Source organism: Loxodonta africana, chromosome 26 (genome assembly GCF_030014295.1).
Source record: "Loxodonta africana isolate mLoxAfr1 chromosome 26, mLoxAfr1.hap2, whole genome shotgun sequence".
Taxonomy (NCBI): domain Eukaryota; kingdom Metazoa; phylum Chordata; class Mammalia; order Proboscidea; family Elephantidae; genus Loxodonta; species Loxodonta africana.
In genome coordinates this window covers 25,374,474-25,394,095 of record NC_087367.1, presented here as the reverse complement: position 1 = coordinate 25,394,095, position 19,622 = coordinate 25,374,474, and the positions used below count along the sequence as shown (strand labels likewise).

The 19,622-nt window shown below is 37.0% G+C and overlaps 1 protein-coding gene across 3 annotated transcripts in view; it reads right to left on the bottom strand.

Annotated features, from left to right (window-relative positions):
- ATL2 (atlastin GTPase 2) overlaps positions 1–19,622 on the bottom strand; it is a 64,916-nt gene that overhangs the window by 21,140 nt on the left and 24,154 nt on the right. For 2 of the 3 annotated variants that reach the window (XM_023555294.2, XM_003416083.4), the window contains exon 2: positions 8,507–8,751. The exons of the other annotated variant lie outside the window; for it this stretch is intronic. In XM_023555294.2, coding sequence (XP_023411062.1) covers positions 8,507–8,751 — 245 coding nt within the window. The remainder of the gene's footprint in view (positions 1–8,506; positions 8,752–19,622) is intronic. 3 annotated transcript variants of the gene reach the window in all.

The following is a 19,622-nucleotide window of genomic DNA, read 5'->3' as shown; positions in this document are numbered from 1 at the left end:
ATATTCGTTCACAAAATACCATTCAGCAATAAAAGGTAACAACTATTGATACATGCAATAACATGGATAAATCTTAGACTTAAGACAAAAAGAAAAAAAAAGCCAGACACAAGAGTACATACTTTATAAATACATTTAGGTGAAGCTCAAAGGCAAGCGAAACCATTCTACAGCGATACAAGTCAGAACAGTGGCGGCCCTTGAGAGCTGGAGATAATAATGACTGACCGGAGATTGAAAGGCCTTCGAAAAAGGTGGAAATGATCTCATTTCTTGATCTCGGTGGCAGTGGTTACAAATGTGGACGTATGTAAAAATTCACTGGCTGTACTAAGGTTTACGCACTTTACTGTACATTAAACTATACCACAATAAAGGTAATAAAATTAGAAAGAAACGTTTTAAAATGTAGTTCTTCCTCCAAATATATTTCTTTCTTAGAAAAGAACATGAAACAAACCAAGTTTTCTTCATGGATTCACACATTTTCCATGGTCTTGTGTCTTAGATACTGTTAGCCTAGGAGGGGAAGGTAAAATCCAGTTCAACATCCCATAGGACCATATTCTGAGATATTCTGAGATATGTGTGCTTTTGGCAAGTTGTATGTAAAGGCACATAAAATCCCAACTTCTGGTGGCAGTTCTGGGAGCAGCTCTTTAAAGAGTAAAGAATAAAAACTACATAAAGGATAGCTTCCCTTACAATGACTTTATCAGTTTGCTACAAATGAAGTCAAAACTCTTGAGTACCAACACAGAGCATCGACGCTTTCTCCATTAAGCAAAGACACAAGTACCAGTGGGCAGCATAAACAGTTAGCCATGCTTGCACTAACACATAAACATGGAGTATCCTCCTGTCAGTCTATTTCAACTTCTGAAGGACATATTGAAAAGAAAAACCACTTTTACAAAAGAATAATTCAGTAAGTACTTGTACTTTATATACTACAAATATATAGGAAAATTATCAAAGAGCATTTTACACAGTAGTTTTTAGAAAAAAAAAAAAAAAGCTTTGGAATCAAACCACCTGGTCTGTAACTTCAGCCTTGCCACTTACTTTGAGCCTCATTCCTTCACCTTTTAAGTGAAAAGACTAATATTACTGTATAGGGTAACTGTGAACAGTAAGTGAGATAATACCTGTCAAATGCTTAGTCAACAGAGTACACAGAATTCAGTAAAGATTCAAAATCTGTTACCTTAAAAGACAATATGCCCCCTAATGGAAGAATATTCACTTCATCCATGAAATACTCTTGCCAAAAAAAAAAAAAGTCAAATCTGAGTTTGGTAAAGCCTCTAAAAGCCCCTCGATTCAACTACCAATTTACAGGAAATTTACAGGAGAAGGGAACGTGTAAAACTACAGTGATGGAATGCAACCAGTAAATCCGGATGGGGAGACTCTGTAAGACCAACAATCAGTGTCTTCAACAAGCTAGACACAAAAAACTGTTTATCTTTAAGAAATACATACCAAAGTTGTAAATACAATTTATTTCTGCAAATGAAGAAGTGACATGATGACCAGGATCTACTTCAACACAATACAAAAGGTGGGGAGTGAATTAGGTTATAGATGAAATGAAACTGAGTTGATAATTGCTAAAAATAGGTGTACACGGGTGTTCATTAGTGTCTACATTTATATATGTTTAAAATTCTTCATAATGGCGTTCGTAACAGGAAAATTAAGAAATATAAAAGTAGAAGCAACTTTGTACAGAATTTAGAATCCTTGTCTAGAACAGTTCAATAGTAACAACGCTCATCATTTCTTAGTGTTCAATATAACGCAAACATTGTGCTAAGCTTTACATTATATAATTTAAATTCTACTAAATTAGGTTTTGACTTTCGTAAGCTGATTCTTGGAAACGCTGGTGGTGTAGTGGTTAAGAACTACAGCCGCTAACAAAAAGGTCAGCTGTTCAAATCCACCAGGCACTCCTTGGAAACTGTATGGTGCAGCTCTACTGTGTCCTATAGAGTCGAATTGACTCAACGGCAACGGGTTTGGTTTGTTTTTGTTTTTTTTTTGAAGCTGTTTCTTGGAATTAAAAGTATTCAAAATAGCCAGATGTAACAATTTGGATCAACATTTTTCAAAAATTTCTACTGACAATGGAGTAACCTACTTTACTTTGAAAGCGTGGAATTCACAAAAATCAGCTGACTGAAAATTACAAAATCAAAGCCAAAGTCCGAAGATGGATAAATAAAGTGCAGTATAGTAATACAATGGAATACTAAACTAACAAAAACAGTAACTACTGCAACATGCAAAAACATGGGTATTCTCACAGATACAGTGAAATAAGCCAAACCCAGAATACCTACGGTATGATTCCACATTCATGTGAAGTTCTAAAGCTTGCCCTTGGAAGTACAGTAGCTACAGCGAAAAGAAGAAATGATGAAGTCAAAGAGCTGAACAAATTCCAAAGAGCAACTGGAGAAGACAAAGTAAAGTACTATAATGAAACGTGCAGAGACCTGGAGTTAGAAAACCAAAAGGGAAGAACACATTCGGCATTTCTCAAGCTGAAAGAACTGAAGAAAAAAGTCAAGCCTCAAGTTGCAATAATGAAGGATTCTATGTGCAAAATACTGAACAACGCAGGAAGCATTCAAAGAAGATGGAAGGAATACACAGTCACTGTACCAAAAAGAACTGGCCAACATTCAACCATTTCGTGACATAGCATATGATCATGAACTAATGGCACTGAAAGAAGAAGTTCAAGCTGTCCTGAAGGCATCGGCAAACACAAGGCTCCAGGAATTGGCGGAATACAAACTGAGATGTTTCAACAAATGGATGCAACCCTAAAAGCACTCACTCATTTGTGACAAGAAATTTGGAAGACAGCTACCTGGCCAACCAATGGGAAGAAATCCATATTCATACCCAATCCAAAGAAAGGTGATCCAACAGCATGTGGAAATTATCAAACAATATCATTAATATCACATCCAAGTAAAATTATGCTGAAGATAATTAAAAACGGCTGTAGCAGTGCACTGACAGGGAGCTGCCAGAAATTTAAGCCGGATTCAGATGGACATGGAACAGGGCTATCATTGCTGATATCAGATGGATCCTGGCTGAAAGCAGAGAACACCAGAAAGGTGCTTACCTGTGTTTTACTGACTATGCAAAGGTATACACTGTGTGGATCATAACAAATTATGGACAACACTGTGAAAAATGCGAATCCCAGAATACTTAACCGTGCTCATGAGGAACCTACACATAGACGAAGAGGCAGTCATTTGAACAGAACAAGGGCACCTACATGGTTTAAAATCAGGAAAGGGGCGGGGGGGGGGGTGGTGCACAGAATACTTGAAAGTATATACAGTCATGCACCACTCATCTGTCCGGGCAACGTCTGACCACATGTATGTCTATGGATCCATAAGGTTGGAAAAGGGGACGTAGTGGACTTAGGTATGTCACACTTGACAATCACAACGATCATTAAGAACAAACGAACAAACGAAAACTCCCCAAGCCGTTAAAGGACTGGCTCCACTGAAAGCTACAAGGTTAACAAAAATGCAAGAGGGACATACGTCAGATATGCAGAAATTGCTAATGACGTGGATTGTGGGTCAAACACAAAAGTGATCCCCCTTCACATTGTGATGATCGCTGCTAAGGAACAAAGCTTGTTCAAGATGTTAAAGAAAAAGCAGGACCAGACCACCAATTTTAGTGCTAGCTCTGGGTGGTTCAAACACTTCAAACATTTTTCCCTGCGTAACGTGAAATTAAACGCTTATGCAAAGTCAGCAGAAGAATTTGTTGAAACCTTAGATAAACTGTAGAGAGAGGTTATTTGCCCCGCAAATTTTTATTATGGACAAAACCTCCTTATTCTGGAGTAAATGCCTGAAAAAACCTTACAGCGTTCGCGCAACATCCAAATCACAAAACTTCCTATCTCATAGACTACATCGTGGACCTTAAGCGACGCGTGACTCTGTGTGTGTGTATATGCATTCACACACGTATCTCAGAGGGTAAAGTCAGTCTCCTTCCCAACTCCACCGCTAAATGTCTCTCATTACTAATTTTAATGCCCCCTGTATGTATAATTTGTAATTTTTTTGTTTTTGTACAATTCACTACTTTTACACATTAATAAGGTGATTTTTTTTAAATATAGGCATAATAGACCTGATAGTTCCCACATAACTCTTTACAATTATTTCATAATTTTTCAAGAATGACTTATAAGGTAATATTCCACTTAAAAATTATTGGGTATACCAATAAACCTGAATTTCTGTTGTATATAAAAAAAAATTTTTTTTGTTGTTGTATATAGGTCATACATAATTGGCATTCATGATGAATGTCATAAGTTATGAGTTCAAATGCTTCTTATTGTCATGAATTCAATAAATCGGCAATTCCAGTGACACCCTCCTGTCCTACTTTTCATATTAAAAGTCTTGTTATAATAATTGCTTAATTCTGAAATGACATGAAGAGATTTTATCCTAGAAAAACCCTTAGTTCATTTCTCAAGTTTACAAGACAAGACTAATTTCTTCTCTCCCATATAGTAAGCAAAAACAACCTAACAATTTTCTCAGTAGAAGTACCAAAAAAAACCAAACCCACTGCCATCGAGTCGATTCCGACTCATAGCAACCCTATAGGACAAAGTAGAACTGCCCCAAAGAGCTTTCAAGGAGCGCCTGCTAGATTTGAACTGCTGACCCCTTGGTTAGCAGCCGTAGTACTTAACCACTGGGCCACCAGGGTTTCCCAAAAGAAGTAGCCGCTCAAAAAATAAACTATACAAAAAGCTACTTTACAAGAAAATGAGGCCTAAAAATCAGGATTTCCTCTATAATTTGGAAATGTTTGGTTAAAATATCAGAATATTCTTAGTTTTAAGAACTTAGCTACTGATGTTTTTGTTTTTATTCAACAGAGAAGAGCTCACATTCAGCCTTATGATATTATTCCTTTATTAACTACTCAAATGAAAATACTCATCTATTTTTATGTCATATAGTAAAATGTTTACACGACTAGCTCCTTTATTTAGTAAACTGCATATTTACACAGACTGACTCCGGTCAATACAGAAGACACACACAGTCAATATGAGCCACTGCTGGCTTCTCTCCTACTTCTTTCAGGAGCATCCCACCAAGGCTTACCTTGTTGTTAGCTGCCACGGAACCAATTCCAACTCATGGCAACCCCATGTGTGCAGAGTAGAACTGCCCCACGGGGTTTTCAAGGCTGTGACCTTTGAGAAACAGATCACCAGGCCTGTCTTCTGAGGCACTTCTGAGTAGGTCTGAAGCGCCAACCTTTCAGCTAGTAAATCTGTTGCCATGGAGTTGATTCCGACTCACAGCAACCCTACAGGATAGAGGAGAACTGCCCCATAGGGTTTCCAAGGAGTGGCTGGTAGATTCAAACTGCCGATCTTTTGGCTGGCAACTGTAGCACTTAACCACTGGGCCACCAGGGCTCCTTTCAACTAGTAGTCAATGCTTAACACCACCCAGGGATTCCTTGCAGGCACACAGTAAGATACATTTGAAACTATTCCACTGTTATTACTCTTTCCTTATTTTATCTCCTAGGAAAAACATGAACGACCGCTAAACCAGTATAAGTAGAGGCATGTTATTCCAAAAATCAGATGCTGCTTTAATGCGATTTTTGATTTGACAGAGTAAGATGATTTATAAAGACCTCTATTCGAACACCTTATGAATAAAGATTAATAAGGATATTATTTTACAAGTTTAGAACCCACCTAACTATGTGTAAACTCAGGCCATCTGCCATTATACCCTTTCCATGGCTTCAGTATCTCTCCCAGGAAAGGAAGAGTTCTATTAGTTCAGGAATTATAAATACATGACACATATGGGCTGCTACCCCATTCTAAGCAGCCACTACTAACTGATCAGAGCTGGAATCAGAAATGGCGAATGAGGTGAAAACTTACACGTCATTACTAGACAAGAGATCTACGCTTCCTTTCTCTTCCAACATTTGACTATCTGTGACCTACTTGGAAGCTAATACATTTGCAGTGAACAGCTAAGACGCAGACATACATAATATAAACAAGCTAACCTAAGGAATAGAGGAATTCTTTGATTGTCTTTAAATATGCAGATTTTTTTTTAAGAATATGCCACTATTTATACATGTCTCTATTACAGTTGTAAAACTCAGGGAGATAAGTCTAAGCTTAAAAACCTTAAAGTACTATATCTTTCTCAATTGCCTAAACATGTAAAAAAAAAAAAAACTATTATTTAATATGATCTATATTCTTGATACTCAGGCATACTTGAGCATGCCTAAAGAGATCCCTATGTAAAGAATTTTCCAAAGAGCTTCCTGTAAAATCTACTGAGAATGTTGACATTACTGCTTATCTCAAGACAAGCATACTCGGTTACACATTTATCAGAACTTTTAAAGGTGAGCACCCTAACAGGTGTTTAAACAATTCTGTAATTCCGTCCAAGTGCTATTTTCAGCGTCTTCACGTGGCTTCTGTATGTCAAATGCCCCACCTAAATGATCCACTCCAAAATTTCCAATTCCTTCTTCTTGGTCCTTATCAAAGCTCTCATTCTCTCAACCCAACTTTCAACTATTAGAAAAACACTACGACTCAAGTGATAAAATTCTTTGCCTTTTTTTTAGGGAAAAAGTCAAAGTCAGGAAGGAGGAAGGAAATTATAATTAACCATCTGATACCATCAAAAGGTGAAAATGAATAAAGGAATGGAGATTCATTGCTCAAAATAGATAACAAACACCTAAGTATCAATTATTGCACTAGGTAATGGAGATATGTCTCATATATATATATATATATATATATATATATATATATATATATATATATATATAAAACAAAGCCCATACCCATATTCAAACTCGTCTAGATTGGTTTACTGGGTTAAAGGCTTAGGGCCATAGTCTCCTGGAACAACTTAGTCAACAACTGCATAACATAATTCGTAAAGATAATGTTCTACACCCTAGTTTGGTGAGTAGCATCTGGGGCCTTAAAAGCTTGCAAGTAGCCATCTAAGATACAATTATTGCTCTCTGCTCATATGGTGCAAAAGAAAATGAAGGAAACCAAAGACTCAAAAAAGAAACTGGTCCACAGGACTAAACAGCCCACACAAACCACAGCCTCTTCTAGCCTGAGGCCAGAAGAACTAGATGGTGCCCAGCTACTACTACCAACTGTTCGGACCAGAGACAGGATAGAAAGTCCTGGAAAAAAATGAAGAAAAATGTAGTACAATATTAAAAGTCCTAAGAAAAGCCAGACTTACTGAACCAACAGAGACTAGAGGAACCCTCAAGACTATCACCCTAAAATACCCTTTGAACTTGGAACTGAAGCTACTCCTAAAGGTCACCTTTCAGCCAAATAATTGTTTAGCTTATAAAATAAACAGTATCACCAGTAAGTAATGTGCTCCCTTAAACAATCAGCTATATGAGACCAAACGGTCGACATTTATCCAAAAGCAAAGATGAGATGGCAAGGACAGAAAGGGAAGCTAGATCAAGAGAATCAGAACAAACAGAAGGGAAGTAATGAGAATGCTGATACATTGTAAAAATTGTAACCAATGTCACAGAATAATCTGTACAAAAATTATTAAATGGGAATCTAATTTACTGTGTAAACTTTCACCTATAACACAATAAAATACTAAAAAAAGAAAAGCCCAGTCCTGACAGAGCCAGGAAAAATAGGCAACAAAAGTAACATCAATGTAACATATGACCTGAGCCATGAGAATCTGTAGGACATAACATAGTCTTATTAAGTCAGGAAATACCTCTTGTGAAAAGATCAGTCAGGAGTACAGCAAGGACTGACTTAAGAAACATTGTTATACACTCAAGGAAATGAAAGAATTATAGTATACCCGATGTACAGAGGCAAGAGATGAAACTCAGAGGTCATGCAAGGCCATGGAAGCCACTCTAAGGAACTGGATGTTAACTCAGAGGGTAATAGTAAACCACAGAAAGTAACTTATTTGAGGAACAGAGGTATGCTTTTACAAAGGTCTCAATCAGCCTACTTTCACTCACTGTAAAGACGAACAAGAAGGGGAAGGTGTGAGGGAATAACAAAAAGTGAGAGAAGATGAACAGCAGTACTTCAGAGACTTTCAGGGTATACTCAGATACCTTGGGTTAGAGCCACAATGCCTGGAACACAGATGCTCAATCATACGCATCAGTATGTAGTGTGTACATAAAGGAATTATGGAGATGAGAAAGAGTCAAGGGCCCAAATAAACTTATATTTTTGTTTTATCTGTAAAGTCATAAAGAACTGTATTTCTATAAAATTAAAGATACAGCTCTTCCTGCTTTTCGTCTTTTATTTTTTTAAACAGAGTTGGTTGGTTGGTAGTTTTCTGTTTTAAATTGGGTTCAACTTATAAAAGACTCTATTCACCTTGTTATACATATATCTAAGCATGAAGTCCAGCAGAAATGATTTCCCTTTACGAAAAGCTCCTGCCACAGATACCACTACTATGTTAAGATCTCGTATATGTTCCTGCAGCAATATCTGCTCCAAGGCTTCTTCATCAAGCTCAAAGTTATGGTCATCTTCATGAGCAAGAACAATCTGCACTGGACATGGTTTCTTCATAACCTCATCAGAATTTACTAGGTCATCATCTTCATAATTCTCACCTACAATTAAAAAAAGAGAGAGAGAAACAGATTAATTCTTTTTCTGAAGGATTACAACTAAAGCAGAATCTCAAATAACTTCACCACTATCTCTAGACCATTTGAGGATAGTTACAAAAAGTCAAGCTCAAGTACATATTAAATTTCTCACTCCCTCTGTAACTGGACCAAGAATGCCACTAAGAGTTCCCACTATTATACAGATAAGTAGCAGTATCAAGTAATGCCTCTATCTCAATTAAGTCTTAAAAAACTAAACGTGACTACTACCTGTTCTTGAGCATTACTTTATTGTGTAAACAAATTTTGCTACTATGCACATAGAAACTAAATTCAGAAGGGAAAAAAAAAAAATCACCTTCACCTAATAGTTCAGATCTCAATTTTCCCTGTAGGTATCATCTGGAAAATTACTCAAAGTTGCAAAGATTAAAACATATATATGATTGTGAATGTTGCTTAACTTCATGATAGAACTTTAAGGGCAAAGTTAAGACCCTACGAAGTTTCTAAAAAGAACTTTCTAAAAAGTTCCTAATTTAATAAACGTAACATAGAATAGCCTTCCGTATTAAAGCAAAGCACAGAACACAAGAATGGTCAATACGAATTATATCCTCAATCATCCTAAATGGAGAAAATCTGAAAGCATTCCGCTTGAGAACGGGAACCAGACAAGGATGCCCTTTATCACCACTCTTATTCAACACTGTGCTGGAGGTCCTCGCCAGAGCAATCAGGCTAGATAAAGAAATAAAGGGAATGCAAATTGGTAAGGAAGAAGTAAAAGTATATCTATTTGCAGCACAGAAAATCCTCAAGAAAACTACTGAAACTAATAGAAGACTTCAGCAGAGTATCAGGATACAAGATAAACACACATAAATCAGTTGGATTCCTCTACACCAACAAAGGGGACGTCAAGGAGGAAATCACCAAATCAACACCATTTACAGCAGCCCCCAAGAAGATAAAATACTTACAAATAAATCTAAACAGAGGCGTAAAAGACCTACACAAAGAAAACTACAAGACACTACTGCAAGAAACCAAGAGAGACCTACATCAGTAGAAAAATATACCATGCTCATGTCTATTCCACCCAAAGCAATCTATAGATACCATGCAATTTCAATCCAAATTCCAATGACATTTTTTAATGAGATGGAGAAACAAATTACCAACTTCATATAGAAAGGAAAGAGGTCCCAGATAAGTAAAGCATTACTGAAAAAGAAGAACAAAGTGGGAGGCCTCACACTACCTGATTTTTGAACACGTTACACCGCCACTGTGGTCAAAATAGCTGGTACTACAGGTACAACAACAGATACAGAGACCAGTGGAACAGAATTGGGAATCCAGACATAAATCCATCCACATATGAGCAGTTGATATTTGACAAAGTCTAAAGTCTGTTAAATGAGGAAAAGAGAGTCTCTTTAACAAATGGTGTTGGCATAACTGGATATCCATCTGCAAAAAAAAATGAAACAAGACCCATACCTCACACCATGCACAAAAATCAACTCAAAATAGATCAAAGACCTAAATATAAAATCTAACACGATAAAGTCAGGGAAGAAAAAATAGGGACAATGTTAGGAGCCCTAATATATGGTATGAACAGTATACAAAACATTACTAACAATGTACAAACACCAGAAGAGAAACTAGTTAACTGGGAGCTCCTAAAAATCAAACACTTATGCTCATCCAAAGACTTCACCAAAACAGTAAAAAGATTTCCTACAGACTGGGAAAAAATTCTTGGCTAGGACAAATCCCATCAGATTCTAATCTTTAAAATCTACATGATGCTGCAAAAACTCAACAACAAAAAGACAAATAACCCAATTAATAAATGGGCAAAGGATATGAACAGGCACTTCACCAAAGAAGACATTCAGGCAGCTAACAGATACATGAGGAAATACTCACGATCATTAGCCATTAGAGAAATGCAAATCAAAACTACAATGAGATACCTTCTCACTCCAACACCTAAAACCAAACCAAACCCACTGCCATTGAGTCGGTTCCAACTCATAGCGACCCTATAGGACAGAGAAGAACTGCCCGATAGAATTTCCAAGGAATGCCTGGCGGATCTGAACTGCCAACCTCTTGGTTAGCAGCCGGAGCACTTAACCACTACGCCATCAAGGCTTTCTCACTCCAACAAGGCTGGCATTAATCCAAAAAACACAAAATAATAAATGCTGGAGAGGTTGTGGAGAGACTGGAACACTTACACACTGCTGGTGGGAATGTAAAATGATACAACCACTTTGGAAATCGATTTGGCATTTCCTTGAAAAGCTAGAAATAGAACTACCATACAATCCAGCAATCCCACTCCTTGGAATATATCCTAGAGAAATAAGAGCCTTCACACGAACAGATATATGCACACCCATGTTCACTGCAGCTCTGTTTACAATAGCAAAAAGATGGAAGCAACCAAGGTGCCCATCAACGGATGAATGGATAAATAAATTATGGTATATTCACACAATGGAATACTAAACATCGATAAAGAACAATGAATCCATGAAACAGCATGGAGGAATCTGGAAGACATTACGCTGAATGGAATTAGTCAGTTGCAAAAGGACAAATATTGTATGAGACCACTGTTATAAGAACTCAAGAAATAGTTTAAACACAGAAGAAAATATTCTTTGATAGTTACGAGGGTAGGGAGGGAGAGAGAGGGGTATTCACTAATTAGATAGTAGGCAAGAACTATTTTAGGTGAAGGGAAAGACAATACACATTACAGGAGAAGTCAGCACAACTGCACTAAACCAAAAGCAAAGAAGTTTCCTGAATACAACTGAACACTTTGAAGGCTAGAGTAGCAGTGGCAGAGGTCTGGGGACGGACCATGGTTTCAGGGGACACCTAGGTCAACCGCCAAAACAAAATGTATTAAGAAAATACTCTGCATTCCACTTTGGTGAATGGCATCTGCGGTCTTAAACACTAGCAAGCAGCCATCTGAGACGCATCAGTTGGTCTCAACCCATCTGGAGCAAAGGACAATGAAGAACACAAGGAAAATATGAGCCCAAGAGACAGAAAGGGCCACATAAACCTGAGACTACATCAGCCTGAGACCAGAAGAACTAGATGGTGCCTGGCTACAACAGATGACTGCCCTGACAGGGAACACAACAGAGAATCCCTGATGGAGCAGGAAAACAGTGGGATGGAGAACTCAAATTCTCATAAAAAGACCAGACTTAATGGTCTGACTGAGACTGGAAGGACCCCTGAGGTCATGGTCCCCAGACCTTCTGTTAGCGCAAGATTGATTGGAACCATTCCCAAAGGCAACTCTTCAGTCAGGGGTTGGACTGGACTATAAGACAGAAAATGACACCAGTGAGGAGTGAGCTTCTTGACTCAAGTAAACACATGAGACTATGTGGGCAGCTCCTGTGCTGAGGTGAGATGAGAAGGCAGAGGGGGACAGGAGCTGGCTGAATGGACACAGGGGTGGAGAGGAGCAATGTGCTTCCTCATTAGGGGGAGAGCAACTAGGAATAGTAGCAAGGTGTAAATAAGTTTTTGTATGAGAGACTGACTTGATTTGTAAACTTTCACTTAAAGGAAAAAAAAAAAGTTTTATCCTCTTTTCATCTTCCTCTGGGGCTCTTTCTCACCAAACACCATAGCTGCCATCTCAAGATTCTATAGTTTCCCAAAACAACCATACAACCCCTTCCTTTGTTTACCACAGCACACCAAAATAAGGCAACCTTTGCTGAAAGAACTTTACAGAATAACTACAGAAAATGGAAATAACAGAAGCAAATTTCCAACATTTAGATATCTGCCCTTTTAAAAACACACCTGCTAGCTAGCTTCAGAGGACATGTTCTTTGTCTTGGCTTCCTCTCCTGCCAACTGCTTGATCAATGTAGCCAACAAGTTACTCCTAGGGACCTTATTCTCTCCCACATCAAAATCACATTATTTGCATAATTCTCTTTTATTACTTATTCTAATTATATATTAATTTAGAATTTAACTGTTATACCTTTCCTGGAAAGTTTACTTTTCATGCATTCAAATATCATACCCAGCTCTACTGATATACCACTGATATGGTCAGTGATAACAGTCTCTTTCATTAAACACTGTTTTTATTTTCAAGACCCTCCTTAAGCCTATCTACTCATTGCCAGTTTCCAGTCTAGGAGACATTCAGTTTCCACTGTGGTTAATGCAATGACTGTCCCTCCTCTCCCAAGTGAGAGACTGTCAGTCAACAGTACAATACCTTACCCACATTATTGCCATTCACAGAGCAAAGATTATATACCTACATTAATGGATTTTTAATCTCTTTACAGAGAGAAACATCTAGCTCATTCTAACTTGTGAAGAGTATTAGAGCCTTTACTTCCTCATCACAAGGCATCTTCAACTGTGCAGAGCAAAATCAACAATATTTAAAATGTGCTACAAATAGTGACAATGCAGTACAATGAACAAACGACTTCAAAGGAGAATCTTGAAAATGAAAGCAATATTTAATATAAGAGACTATTCTCACTGACTGTTTCAATGGTATATCAACATAGCTAGGTATGCTATTTGAATGCATGAAAAGTAAACTTCCCAGGAAACATAACAATTAAATTTTACATTAATATATCATTAGAATAAATAATAAAACAGAATGATGCAGTGTGATTAAAAGCTGCCAAGCTCAACATGATGACCGTAATCAGTGTCACTGAATTGTATATATAAAAAATGTTGAAATGGCAAATGTTATGTTACATTTACCACAATTAAAACAAATGAAATACTGATACATGCTAGAGCATGAACGAACCCTGAAAACACGATAAATGAAAGAAGCCAGCCACAAAAGCCTTCTTGTCCAGAAAAGGCAAATCCATAGAAACAGGAAGTAGATTACTGGTTGCCAGGGGCTGTGGGGTCAGAAGGAGAGGGAAGTGACTGCTAATGAGTATAGCATTCCTTCTGGGGGTGATGAAAACGTTGTAATGGTGATGGCTGCACAACTCTGAATATACTAAAAGCACTGAATTGGACACTTTAAAAGTGTAAAATTTTACTATTCCAATAAAGCTGTTATTTAAAAAAAAAAAAAAAAGTTTCCAAGGTTAATTAGTAGTTAAGACAATGAACCGTGGGGTCAAAATGCCTGGATGGCTTTAAGCATGTCGCTCAACTTCTTTGTGCTTTGGTTTTCTCATCTGTAAAATGGAGAGATAATAGTGTCTACCTCACAGGATTGGTATCAGGATTAAAATGAGTTGAAATATGTATGCCGTGTAGTAAATAACAAAGGTATTTGCTATTGACAGTAATTGAAAAATCATCAACCCCACAAGAGAACCTTCTATTCACACCGTGCATTATGCCAAAGCTCTGCAGTGAATTTCAATTAGCCAGTGTAGCTCTGTAAGGACATCACTATCCACCCATTTATTTGCTCAGGTAGAAGACTGAGCGCTATCACTGGCGCCATCTCTTCTTTTTCTTATCATCTTAATCTAATCAATTCCAAGTTCTTAAATCTGTGCTTATCTCAGAATCTTCATTAATACCTGTTTCCACTACCACCATCCTATCACAGCCTGGACTGTGGTACTAGTTTCATAACCGGTTTGCCTTCATAAATACTCACCCTCCCTCCTCTAATCCAATCTCAGCAGAGCACCACCAAAAAACACATTTAAATGCAAATTTGATCAAGTTACTCTCCTTAAAATCATTGTTAAGGAGGATTAGTGATTAAAAGCCTACACATATCTTATAGGATCTTGTACTCACTGCCAACCTGTCTTGCCTCATTTGATGCTACTCCCATCTCCTTAAACTACAAATAGCCAAGCTACCCTTCCTTCAGATCCTTATGCTAAATTCTTTCTAGACTCTGATTTCTTGCTATTCCTCTACCTGGAATACTCCTTCCCATGTTGCTCCCCTAATCAATTCATACATATTCCTGCGTCTCAGCTTAAATGTCACTGCTTCAGGAAATTAACTAATCCATCATTTAAACATCTGTGTAAGTACTTATTTGTTGTATGTATCCCCTCCTAGATTGCCGTTCCTCTACATAAAGCCTTCATTTCACTGCAAGAAGAAAAAAAGAAAAATCTAAGTTGCTCCAGTGTTACGTGATCTGGCTCCTACTTCCCCTTTGGCTTCGTCTTACAACACTCTTCAGTTCATTCCCAGAGCTCCAGGCATTCTGGCTTTCTTACTGTTCACTGAACAGCTCAAGCTTGTCGCTCACCTTAGAATCTTTGTCCTCTGTTGTCTCCTCTGGCTGGAATGTTCTATTCCTAGAAATTCATGTGGCTCACTTATCCATCATCCAGGTCTCAGCTCAGATGTTACTGCCTCAGTGTGGCCTTCCCCAACCGCTCACTCCATCACTCTAATGAAACAGTCTTTTCTGTAGCCCTTATCAATATCTGGAATAACCTTTTTTCATTTGTTTACATGGGTATCTTATACCTCCCCCCAACAGACTATGTGCTCCACAAGAATAAGGATCTCAATCCTCCTGTTAACCACTATATCTCCCAGCACCTAAAACATTCTTGGCACCTAGCAAGTGTTTAATAAATATTTGTTGAATGAATGAAATTTAAACATTTCACTCAAGAGCCTTATGTCTGTCCTGACCAACTTTACAAGCAAATTTGATAATCATGTAATTAGAAGGGACACAATCTGGGGAAATACCTCTTAACAACTCAGTTAGTATATTCCTCACAAAGTAACAATAAAAAGTATGAAGTTCTACGAAGCAAAACACTTAAATAAGAACTTGAAGTTAGTAAGTGCTACAAGTACATCACAATAGCCAAATTTGGCGATTGGTGATTTTGTTAAAAACCAACAAACAGTTTTGTTCTTTTTGTAAAGTAACTGTAGAAAGCTTTAGTAGATTAGATAGGCAGACAGACAGACAGATAAAAACAAGACACACATCCACCCAAAAACACTGAACAAGGAATCTTTATTAACTTGAAATTTCATCTAAATTAGCTGGCTATAGTTATCATCTGGCCAGTTTCTTTTTGTTAGCATGGATAACGGCAGTTCACCTCAGAGAAAAAGGCAGCACACGTCTACACACTTGGCACCATCTTTAGTCTACAGCCTCTTAAAGCAAACTGTGCCGAATGTATTTCAGTTATAACGGTGCTCAGCAATGACGTGATCACCGACGTTTATGCCTCATCATGATTATCTACCAAGTTTGGATTAAATACAAGGTGCTTCACTTATCAAAAGCTGAAATAGGCACTTGAATAAAAAAAAAATTATATGTAAATTTCATTAATACTTGCAAACCTTAACATTCAGTAATTAGGAATGACTGGAAGTTTTTTGTTTTTTTGTTTTTTGAAACTTACATTACTGTAAGATTTTAAACTGAAATTAAATCCTATGGACAAAAAACAATAGTGATTTTATTTCCATTCTTCAGGTCCAAAAAAAATTACTGAGACAAGTAGATCTCATCCTTCCGTTAGAGTTTCCGGATTCACTATTCCAAGTTCATTCTTCCTACCTTCAGTCCCCCATGAGTCTTTCAAGTCCAAAGCTGAAAGACACCTTAAACACCCCTCCATACCTTATCGCTAAGTACACCTAACAATCAATTTGCCACAAGCCCTACCAAAAAAAAGTCTTTTTTTATTGCTGTCTAATCATAATATTAAACTTGCCAAATTCATAAATTCAGCATATATTATAATAGCAAAATTTATACTTCAGGACTGACCTAGATCCGGCAGCAAACCTGAAGCTTAATTTTAAGCAGACAATAAAAAAGTGCACCAAATCTGCATTACAATGTTACTAGCTTTACATTACATCAACCCAAAACTAAACTTACAGAGAAAGAACCAAGTAAAGAGCAATTTGCTTTTCACAATCAATGAAAGTATATTTTAAATTATTATTCATATTCCAAATAAAAGCTACGAACAAATTTTTACAGAAAGTAACTCGGATTCAGTCTACTCTGTCATATACAAAATTTAGTTATGTGAAAAAAAGCAATCTTTTAGTGACTTGTACTTGTTCCTCAACATTTACATTCTACAGTCAAATAATAACAGCATCTAAGTGTTCAAAAGTTTATTCTGGCACATATTTTTAAAAGCCATTTTTAAAGATTATATTCTTTTAAAACGGGCAAACCTACTTCTCAGAACTTATAAGGAAATAACCAAAGATGCTAACAAAGATGTGTAAGTTTGTTTACTTGCGTTACTTATGATGGTGAAAATTAATGTTGAGTGTCTCAAAACTGAAAAGTGGCCCAACAATTATTTTAGCCATATACTGACATATTACGCAGCTTAAGGAAAAAAACACTTAAGAACCTAAGGATTTTCTTTTTTTAATCCGCATAAAATAAGTAGGAAAAAAACGGATTACAAAATAGTACAAACAATTCCCAATTCTGTTTGGTTTGTTTTTAAAACTACAGTCAGACTTTGAAGAAGGAAAAAAAAGAACACTTTGGGCCTTCTTCTTCAGGCCATTAGAGTAACTGGTACCAGGCCAGCCCTCTAACACATACAGCTATAAAATTAGACAAAATACATATGGCATCTTGCTTTTTTTCAAGCATTGGACAACAGGCAGTGCAAGACCATATAATCCCTGAGAAAAGGAAATTCATGAGGTCAGCTCTATCATCACCTCCAGCTCTCTGCCTGGGAACAATATTCTACCCACAGCTAGGGCACAAGCAAAGATGAGAGATCAGGATGGCTAAATCAGTGCAGAGGTAAAGCCAAGAAGACTTTGGCCAAGGGCAAGCTAGGCATGTGCAGGAGAACACAATGCTTTGTATGCAAGGGTTACACAGAGAACAGCTGCTACACGTTTGAAAAAGGAATAGAGATTTCAGAACTCAACAAGAACTTCGGAGTTCTGGCCCAGCCAGAGTGGAGCAATCTCATGAACACCTCGGACATCACGATGAGACATCAGAAAAGCTCCATCTTAGAATTAAGGACCACACTGTAAGTAAGTCCTACTGAAGTTCACTTCAAGAAAGCCTAAAACCAAGACTTTACAAGATCTCCAAAGAAGACAATTTAGAATTAGTCCCATCAAGTTAGATGGTTTTCTCTCTGAGCTTTCCACAGATCCACACTAAAAACAAAACACAAAGTCTACATAAGGTCAATATCAACCAGTAATTAAACAGCTTTCCACAACAACAGATAACAGAATCCAGGATCTTTGCAATGTATAACCCACAATATCCAGTATACAATAAAAAATTACTAAATATGCAAAGAAACAGGAATAAGCGGTACATAATCCAGGGGGAAAAAAAAGAAGTTAACAGAAACCTGCAAAGGCCCAGATGTTGGATGTGGCAGACAAAAGTTTTTAAGCAGATTGTTCTATGTTCCCAGGCTTAAAAGAAAAAAATGATCCTATTAAGTGAATAGGCAGGGATTCTCAAGTGTGAAATAAGAACTATTAAAAGACAAATGGAAATTTCAAGCTGAAAAATGAAATAATTAGAATGAAAATATTCACTGGATAGACTTAACAGAAGATTGGTGATGGCAGAAGAAAGGGCCAGTGAACTTGAAGACAGAACAAAAGAAATGTTTTAATCTGAAAAACAGATTGACGAAAAACTAAATAAGAGTCTTAGGGATCTGTCAGGCAATATTAACCATGCATAGTTAAGAGTTCCAGAAGAAGAAAATGAAAATAGGCCCAAAAAGTAATGGTCATAATGTTCCCAATTTGGGTGACGGAGATTACAGACCCAGGAAGCTCAGAGAACCTCAAGAAGGATAAAAACAAAGAAAACCAAAAATAGGCACATCACTGTCAGACTGCTAAAAACAAAAGAGAAAGAGAAAATCTTTTAAGCAACTGGGGGTGGGGGAGTAGGGAGGACGATACACATTACATAGGGGAATAATTCAAACAACTGCTTCTCATCAATATATCCTTAGAGAGCTTAAAGAAAAAGTTTCAACCCAGACTTCTATACCAAGTGAAACTATCATTCAAAATGAAAGCAAAATAAAGACAATGGGTGTAAGATACGAGAATTCATCCCCAGCAGAGGTACACTACAAGAAATGCTGAAAACAATACCAAATGCAAACTCTTTTCATTCCTTCCTACAGATCTGAACCTGAAATAGAAAATAAGTGGTATAAAGGTAAAAGGTTGCTCCCCCCTCCAACTAATTTCCTTAAAAGATAATTGATTATTTAGAACAAAAGTAATAAACTACAATGTGGGGCTTATATACAAAGAGAAAAAAAAAAACTTAAATGTTGTAGGGACGAGTAAGTTAAATTATACTGTAAAGCTATTATAATTTTGAAGTGGAAGGTGGTAAAACACAGGTTCTAACAGACTCTGATACATTAAGGATGCATATTGTTAACCCTAGTGCAGTGACGAAAATATAAAATGAGTCATAACTAAAAAAGGCAATAGAAGAACCAAGTTTCATTATAACCTCACTGATACCAGTTTTCATTTTTTTACTAAACAAAAGGTAAGGCCTTAATTGCTTTAATATGCATTTCCTTGACTGTGGTTGGCCATTTTCTATGAATATTATTTGTTTCTTTTTGTATGAATTGCCTATTCATAATTTAGATAGCTATAAGAAAACTTAAACAGTTTAAAATTACCACCCAGAAGTTCCTTTAATTCTGCAGTAGCAATTGTTAAATGCTTCAAGTGTTTTACAGATAGTAGATAGTATTTTGAGGCCAAAAAAGTTAATGTTCTACCTGCATGTTTTAGAGTAGGGTAATCTGCATGTAGTACATAATTTAATACTGAAAACTGATCAAAAA